Source organism: the organism of the source record quoted next, unplaced genomic scaffold (genome assembly GCF_019419815.1).
Source record: "Pyrus x bretschneideri cultivar Hongxiangsu unplaced genomic scaffold, Pyrus_bretschneideri_v1 Contig16, whole genome shotgun sequence".
Lineage (NCBI taxonomy): Eukaryota > Viridiplantae > Streptophyta > Magnoliopsida > Rosales > Rosaceae > Pyrus > Pyrus x bretschneideri.
Genome location: NW_025999457.1, coordinates 5,597,591 through 5,606,971, shown reverse-complemented (window position 1 = coordinate 5,606,971; position 9,381 = coordinate 5,597,591). Strand labels below are relative to the sequence as shown.

The following is a 9,381-nucleotide window of genomic DNA, read 5'->3' as shown; positions in this document are numbered from 1 at the left end:
TTTGTTTACAAATGTTAATTTAACACACTTGTCATGTGTTTACATGAAGGGTAATTACAAAGGTATTGTGGGTCAGCAACAATAACTCACTTGCATCAATGTCGATTGATGATGACATCAAAACTCAACCACCGACATTCAACTTGATGGAACATGACCACATAGATCATTTCATGGTTCCAAATAATGTCGAAGGCATTGTGGATGAACGTCAACGTATGACCCGTAGAGCACATGCTCCTAGGGGAATAAATAGGCCACGATGGGCACCCAATGGTACAAAGGAGCTGATGAAATTTAATGAGAAAGGGCAGCCAGTAGAGCCTCCTCATACTGTTGCTAGATTTTCTAGGTTCTTAGGAATGCTATCTCAAGAAGCATCATATTTTCCAATTAACATAGTTGATTGGAGGAATTTCTACAGGGCTTTAAACATGGATTGTGCTTGGCAGAGGATTAAGGTAAATCAACAGAAGAGGCACTAATGGTTGGTTGGTTTTCCTATATATATATATATATATAGCTAGTTATTTCATTATCTTTTAGTTTTAACCCTCCAATAAAAAAAACCCACAAAATGCTTTCACATGGGCCTTTATTTCCTTTGTCAACAAGCAATTTGAAACCATAAGTTTTTAATTATGATTAATTCATTGCAATCCTACTTTGACCTCAACTGCTATTATCCATACACAAGTTTAACTCTTCAATGGTTATGTAAATTATTTTGCAGTTGGTTGCTCAGAAATGAGCACGAGAATAAATTACGGTTCATTGTGATAAATTTGAAATAAGACACACCAATTACTTAGTAAGAGGCTCCATAAAAAGTTAGAATATGGTCCATAGCACATTATGCACCACTAAAATGCAGCATCCATGCAGATTGGTGATGTTCAAGATGGCTTCTTTTAACTTTGTCTCCTTTAATTTTATTTTGTTTTACTAGAAAAATATTTGAAACCTACTGGAGGAGTATTGCAAAGTAACTGTACAGATTCATATTTCATATATTAAATGATGGTGCATAATTAACAACATCATATATATGTACATGGGCAGGGGACTCTTGATTAGACCAATGCTATAACTCTAGAATTGGAGCAAAAAATTTGGTGGGTTTCTGAGATGAAGTTGAATGATAGATGGAAGAATTACAAGGCAAACCTCAAGAAGGCATCCTATACTCCATGTCTGCACTCACCATTAGCGAAGAGGTTCCATTGTCATGATGGCCGTGTCAACCAAGGCCAATAGAAATTGTTAGTGCATCTATGGGACACCATAGATGCTCAGGTACCACACACAATCAACAAATGTTCTTCATTTTTTATACACCATATATGCTTGATAAATGTATTGGAAATTAGGATGAATTTCCTTGAACATAGCCTTACTAATGCATGATAAACTTGACATATGCAAAAGTGTGCTACATCATCTATAAAGAATAGGAAGGCACTACAAACAAATCACACGACTGGAACCAAGACTTTTACGCAAATCAGACACGAACATGTAAGGCTCTTCTAGGTGTTTTGTGTCATGGTAACTTAAATACATGTTAGTGCAAATGGAATGAATGTGCCTGTTGATGTCAAGATATGAAATAATGTGGAAATTAGTTATTTGACATTTTATGTAACAGGAACAAGTTAATGGAAGCAAACCAGACTGCATTACATTCTTTACGCTAACACATACTCGGAAGAATGGGGAACCAATGGATGCTCAGTTAGCTAAAATAATTGTAGGTATGCCATCAATTACCAGCTGCTACAATTTATATATAGCAGAGATATAGACACTGCCTTGTGGATTTAGAATGATAGTGTTTTAGATTATTGCTATTTAATGTCAGTGAAACAAAGAGCATAAGCCAACGACATCTTGCATTAGTTTATTGGTATGCACTATAGCTTGAAGAACAGACCAATCACTCATAGTACTAGTATTATTGAGAAACATGGTTGGAATATCTTTGATTTAGAAGGCTTTCAAATGTATATAGAGTGCATATACATTAGTAATTAATTTTGTGAAGTACTTGCAGGATGATTTCAATACAAAGCTGAAACTGCATGAGGATAGGAATGAGATCATAACTGATGTACGCTAATGTATTGGGGCCTGAGAGAAACAACTGTGTCAGAGGGTTTGGGACAGGGGTTATGTGGTTTGATGTGCTAGGTATTATAACAGAGAAAATGGGAATTTGTAGAGAGGTTGAAGCAATTAGAGCATCATATGAGGAGCAAAGAAAAGTTGCTAATATTGAAATTGAAAGACTTAGGATGGAGGAAAGTGAGATAGAGCAAAGGCAAAGGATTGAGTCAACAAATGTGGTTGCATAATCGAGGAAAGACCATACTGATTCAATGGTGGCACACAACAGACGGGTGGACTTGGAATTGGATAACATGAAGCGTGAAATGAGGGTTGAAATTATGTCTACGCTGAAGATGACTGCTGATGGAGGCATGGTGGAACCAAATGGAGTTGATGTGACTTAAGTTTATGTCAATAGAATTGAACTAGGGATTGGTTTGGAGATCCAAGCAAATGGAGAAGTTGAAGATCAAGGTTTTGTTGTGGTGTAGAATATTGGCACAGATGATAAGATTGGGTATCGTCCATGCATGGTGAATGTCACTGGCATCAGTAAGTGAAAAGTTAACTATGATCCTTTTTGTGAATTTTACTTGATGTATATAGTACAAATGCCATAGGGAAGGCATAGAACTAATTGGGTGGATTTTGTTAGTTATCATTTTACTGTTGGTGGATGTGCATAGGTACATAGTTGTTATAAAATGTAACGTCATCACCCTTGGGTACTTGGTTGTGTTGGACAATATCGTTGAATGTAATATGCTTTCTTATGTAGCACAAACCTTTGTTATTGATAAATCTATTGGACATAAAGTGTGGTTAGTTGGAAATGTGAATCCTTTTGCAAATTTAAATTTCATGTGAATTTTATATTAAGAAGCTGAGTTTTAATATAGTATAGAGCTTTTCCCAGGATGCATGTAATACAATTCAAACCTACTAGCCATTTGGAATGCTGTATATTCACACCAACTTTGGTGCCTATATCTTGAAAGCCATTGATCCTAATATAGACACATAGGATTGGTGTGTGTATGAGTATGAATGGCACCAATGTTAGTCTCAAATCTAGCCACTAATAAGAGGGACAATGAGATATTTTGAATTTTAGAAATAATTATAAAATATAAAAATGTTGTACTATTCACATACACACCAATGCAATATTTGTGGTGTTTGTAACAATAGAGTCCTCTACATAGGACATGTTCTCTAATTTGGTGGGTGCTTGGTGGCAATTGAGGTTTGCCACCATTGTGAGTATCCACACTTGACAAAGGACACCAATGAAAAGGGTGGCTTTTAGCCAAATTTCTAGTAGTGTTTTCTTACAGGTTGCTAGTTCAACATACTATATAAGCGGACCCAATACAAATTGATTTGTGGTTGAACTACTATATCATAGCAACAAGTTTCCATACTCAAACTGATAAAACGATGGATATATTGTCAGTTTTAGTTACATTTATACGGCTGCTGAGAGTGGACATTCTTTAATATGACGGGCATTGACTCAGGAGCTTCCAAACGGCTTCGGTCCCCAGTTCTTTTGGCTTAATCACCAATCATGTGATCTAATCCATGAGAGATTTAACACAAGTCAGTGCTGAATGAGCTGGCCAAAGACCTGTAGCTCCCATAAAGGGGAATTTCTTAATACGTACAGATTCCACTGTCAATACATTAAATCAAGTAAGAGCATTCGTATGTATTCGAGTAATCAGATCAATTTCTGGGAAGGTAAGAGTCGTAGTTGTTGACACTGGCAAAAATTAAGTAGCTAGGCTGATCTCTTGCAGTAAAGAACCTACTTGAGACTATATCTTTGCTTTGATAATATCTGTATAGTTGAAACTTTTTGACCAGGCTAGTAAGTAATATAATCACATAAAGAATTGCAAATCTTGAGAACCTAGCATGGTTAATTAATACGTTTGGTGCATGTCTTTAGGGATTTGCCCGAATAGGTTTTTAATGTCAACCAAAAGAAAACTTCTATGAAACAATGTATAAAAATGTTTGCATTGATATTTTTGTGAGAATTTAAGCATAGACTAGTGCTATTTAATTTGGGGCATATTCAATGCACATATTGGTATTTTAATGGTACTTTCAGCAGGGATTAGTGCTATTCTGGGTGCATCCAATGCTTGTTATATTTAAAATTTTATCCGTACAATAGTCCATTCTTAACATGTTTTTAAATCTGCCATGTTTACTTGCATTACTTCGTCTGGCAATATTCCAGTAATTAGTCCCTTGTGTGTAAATTTATTGTCTGTTCATAACTTGATTGAAAGAAGATGGCAACTAAAATGAAAAGTAAATCGTGAAACTGTAAAAACGTTGTATTGTAATGAAATATTCTAATCCCAGTTTTCCTTGCAGGACAACTATGTACATTCAATTGACAATAACTATTCTTAAAAAATTGTCAGTGAGTTTACGTCCGCTAGGCTGGCCATTTTCCTCTCAGCTCAGAAGCAGTTTGACGTTGATGTTGTCTTCCATCACGATGATTCATTGGACGATCAATCAATTTAACCTCCTTCAAGTGAGCCAGAAAGCGATTAAAATTGCCAAGTGTTCCTACTGCCGTTGGTGTTAAAATCATTTTGACGTATATGTAGCCTCTACATATACCGCAAAGCTGAGGTGAGACCAAGGAAGGTGTCTTCACTGCAGGGGATTGTGATACCACCCATTGGATGATCGTATCCAAATTCATCTTCAGCTAGGCTTAACAAATCTTGGAATGAAGGTTGGTTCAAGTAGGACACAGGAATAATAAACCGCTTCTTCTGGCCCTCCCCAACGTAGATGGCAAGATAGCCTTTTGGAACATCCAATGACTTTGAAGAAACTTGATTTTTCTTGGCATGTAAAATACCAGGAAATCGGAAACCCATGGTTTTAAAATTTCTGTAAAAAGGAACAATAAAGAGTTGAAATGAATGTCAGGACAGAAAGTGCTTTGATAAGATATGCTTGGGAGTAGAAGACTTGTGTTGGTTTGCTCCTGAACCTTGGATGATGTGTGCATATATAGCTAAAGCGGTATGCTGCAAGCCGTCAGTTACCTAAAATGGTTGGTGATGAAGCACTGAGATGGACCCAAGTGAGAGAGAGTTTGCCCATGAAAAATCACATGGACTTGTCTAAAAGTTATCAACAACACTTCACAAGTCGATGACCAAACGAAAGCAACCCGGTGTCCAGCTCTATTATATGAAGGCCTATAAAAAATCAGAGACATGCTTGAGACAAGAATTTTTTTCCCATGATGCTAGTTCAACAATTTTAGCATAAAAAATGTGAAGACATAATCTTTTTGGTTTGGATATAGGTTAGGAAATTGATACGTTCGTGTACAAGTTGGAGTGAGTGGTCTGGAGGCAATTGAATGCGGACGGGCCAGAGATCCAGCTGCTCAAGCAATTATGTTCACATGGTTACGTCTTCCAATTTTTCAAGGACATCGGTTCCAGAAAAAATGTACAATTGGTGAAGGACCGTGGTGGAGCCATGTGTGAGTCATTTTCTCATGGAAAATCACATGGACTTGTCTTTCCAGATAATCAAGAAAAATGTAGCAGAAATGAAGAATCACAATACCCTACAGCTACATCTCTTAATAACTGCAAAAACTGAATACGTATTGAAACTAAAATAAAACATAATGTCCTACTCATGTTTGGAAGATACTCCGACAAGATCACTGGTAATCCTAACAATCAACATAATGCTATAAGAAAGTTTGAGTGAGTGGTCTGCACTCTGCAGGAAATTGAATGGGATTGAAAAAAAAAAAAAAATTTCTAAAGACAGAAGCATTTACAACTTCACATGCCTCTGTCTTCAAATTCACATCTCGCCAAAATACATTGGTGGTGATTGAGACTATATGTCTGTTGAACTAGCTACTGCATTCTGTCCAGCAATATTTCACCTAAAATATTGAAGTTGAGGTGGAAAACAGCATCATTTTATCAGTGTCCCTTCTATGCCCTATCAAGATGGTCTTAATTGTCACCACATATTTCTTTCAACAGAGCACATCCTACATAAAACTTTAACTATATTTATTTCATGAGACTTTCATTGCCATCCATTCAAGTCTCTGCATCTTCTCAACTCTTCTCTTCTTCTTGCTCCTATAAACTTACGCCAGACATTTCTCTAGAGAGACATAAAACCATGGGTTTCCGTTGTCCAAGTGCAACTCATGCAATAAAAGTTCTTCAGAGGTCTTTTTCAAATCCAAGTCAAGGTGGTTCATATAGTTTAGCAGATGTCCCAAAAGGTTATTTAGCGGTTTATGTTGGGGAGAACGAGAGACAGCGGTTTGTCATTCCTGTATCATACCTCAACCAACCTTCATTCCAAGACTTGCTAAGTGTGGCTGAACAAGAATTTGGATTTGATCATCCAATGGGTGGTCTAACAATTCCCTGCAGACAAGATACCTTCATTGATATTATTTCTCAGTTTTGAATACATTGTAAATACATGAGTTGCGTTACATTTTTGTAAAGCAAATTTTTTCTGCATACTGTACAAATATTTTTCCCTTTTGTGAGTGCAAAATGTACTCTATGCAGGATGATATAATTGAAGATTATAATTGTAGATAAGGTTGCTAGGCCCTGTTTTATAATCAATGAAATATGGAAAGTTCACATCGTAATCGAGCTTTGGTCCTTTTTAATTCCATGGCTTCCGCAACCGCATCTTCCTCCTCAATCACCATTCCCAATATCTCTACCTTGGGTAAAGTGGCATACTCAGATATTGATTGGGTAAGCTGCACATTTGACAGACGACCAACAAGTGGATATTGTGTGTTACTTGGATGAAATATCATAAGTTGGAGTGCCAAGAAACAATGCACAGTTGCTCGATCTTCCACAGAAGTTGAGTATCGATCCTTAGCTCACTCAGCTGTAGAGATCACTTGGATTTGAAAAACCTTCCATGATCATCAGTTTCCTCCGCCTAAAATTCCTACCTTGTGGTGTGACAATATCTCAGCTATCTCTTTAGCTTCCAATCTTTTATTTCATGCAAGAACAAAACACGTTGAGAGAGACTACTCTATATCAAATAATTAGTGCTTGCCAATTTGGTTAAAGTGCAGCTTGTTTGCAGTGAAGATCAATTGGTTGACATACACACCAAGTCTCTGTCTAAAAGCAGGTTTGCTCACTTGCAATTGAAGTTTCCACTTGGTATCATCTCTGATCCCAATTTTAGCTTGAGGGGGATTGGGGAGAATGCCAAGTCATCCATTTCAGTTACTGATAAATAGTTTGTTATAAGTAAATGTAGTTAGTTATTTTAATTGTTGTGATTAGTTAAGGTTGTTAAGGGTGTGAATGTAAATAGCCAAAGGCTATATGTACTGTCACAATGTAATGAGTTATTCAATACAAAAGAAAGCTTACGGAGAAAGATTTCAGTTTCTATATAGTTTGTTTACAATACGAGTATCTCTTATCTACTACCACCTAGGTCAACCTTGGTCCGTGAAGAAGTACATGATTTGGTGTAGGAAGTAATTGTGAAAACTTTTGTCAACCATGGTCCGTGAAGAAGTACATGATTTGGTAACATTTGGTATGGGAAGTAATTGTGAAAACTTTTGTCAACCTTGGTCCGTGAAGAAGTACATGATTTGGTAACAATGGCTGTAGGAAGTAATTGTGAAAACTTTTGTGAGGAGAAAAACTGTATCGTTGAATGATGTACATAAAAGTTGCAGTAATTTTTAGTAAATGATCACAACATTTTTGCAAGGGAAATACTATTTGCTGTGAAAATAACAGCTCAATTTTACAATACTTAGAATTGTGATGTACCATGTTTTTGTTGAAAATCTTACATCGGGATTTACAATGTATAATTGCGCGGTTTCATTCGTAATTATACCGAAGAGTTTAGGAGCTTACTGCTTTAGCTAGCCAACTTAGCTAAGCCTTACTATATGGAGGTTATAACTCAACAGAGATTGTATGGATACAAAGTACTGAATCAATAGCGGAGCATATAAAGTCGTAGGCTAACAAGTCTCTCCTTTTATGTTCAATCTATCATGATTGAGGTGCCACTCCCCGATCCTGATATACACCTAGAATTGACAAGTGATAGAAAGATGTAGGAACAAATACATAAGAGTTCAATAGAACCCAAACATAAGATATATAAGATAACCAGCAGAATAAAAAATAATAATACATTATAGTTCTCATTAGGAATATACAAGGCCTTTGAAGAAACTTGGAATTTCTTAGCATGAACAATGCCCGGCAACCAGAAACCCATAGTTTAAAAATTCTAAATGAGAAAATTAAGCAACAATGGAAATTTTAGTTGACTTCTAAAAATGAGAGAAGGCTTTGAGATTTTCTTCTGAGCTTGACCATAAAATATATAGATAAATGGGTATATGCCATAAACCATCTATTATCTGAAACGACTGATTGGTGATCATCGAGGCACCACGACGGTACCATGAGAGAGATTAGCTCATGGAAAATCATATGAACTTGTCTCCAAGTTATAACCATCGATGCCATCAGATCAGATTAAAATTTACATAATTGAATCCTTTTGGAAGAATAGGTACATAACTATAAAATCAGGGACATGCTGAACACAGGAATTTTCTCGCAGGTTGCTAGTTCAGCATACTATATATGTGGACCCAATACAAATTGATTTGTGGTTGAACTACTATATCATAGCAACAAGTTTCCATACCCAAACTGATAAAATGATGGATGTGTCGGGAAAAAATCTCTAGTAGTTGGCGTGAGGGGCCGTGTGGGTATTCTCCAGGCAATTGAGTGGCAATAGATATTAGCATTTCAAAGTTCACATGGCTCTGTCTTCCAATTCTTCAGAAACCTTGTTAGTGATTGAGACTCCACATATTTTCCCTAAATGCTTGATTAAGTTGAAGACAGAACCACGCATGTGGTCCCTAATGAGCTCTTGTTCCCTTCTATACCCCTTCCAGTTGTCTTTGTCTTTACCATATATTTTCTCTTTAGCCGAATATAATTATTCAAAAATACTTTTCATCTATATATGCCATATGAATGGGATCAAGACCACCAAATTAAATCTTCAAGCTCTCAAGCATATAGCTTTCTTGTTTTGCAGTTGCTAGTTCCTTGAGATCTTCAAGTTTTTATAAACTCGATTGCTAGTCTTTCCTCCAAAGATTTACTACAATGTGGTTCCGCCTGCCTGCTGTAATTCCTGCTA

The 9,381-nt window shown here is 36.4% G+C and overlaps 1 protein-coding gene and 1 long non-coding RNA gene across 2 annotated transcripts; one reads left to right on the top strand and one right to left on the bottom strand.

The window, feature by feature from the left end:
* Positions 1 to 297: 297 nt before the first annotated feature.
* On the top strand, positions 298 to 2,888 carry LOC125475767. The gene is made up of 3 exons (XR_007257175.1): positions 298 to 461; positions 1,063 to 1,754; positions 2,054 to 2,888. It is a non-coding gene; the product is annotated as an uncharacterized LOC125475767 (long non-coding RNA).
* A 1,547-nt stretch (positions 2,889 to 4,435) lies between these two features.
* On the bottom strand, positions 4,436 to 5,392 carry LOC108867992 (auxin-induced protein 15A-like). Its single transcript, XM_018650021.2, has one exon. It carries the CDS (start codon positions 5,019 to 5,021, stop codon positions 4,746 to 4,748), a length of 276 nt encoding a protein of 91 aa, XP_018505537.1. The 5' UTR covers positions 5,022 to 5,392; the 3' UTR covers positions 4,436 to 4,745.
* Positions 5,393 to 9,381: the final 3,989 nt, after the last annotated feature.

What these genes read in the sequence shown, in the direction of transcription:
- LOC108867992 (XM_018650021.2), bottom strand. Translation starts at nt 5,021, where the DNA reads ATGGGTTTCCGATTTCCTGGTATTTTACATGCCAAGAAAAATCAAGTT.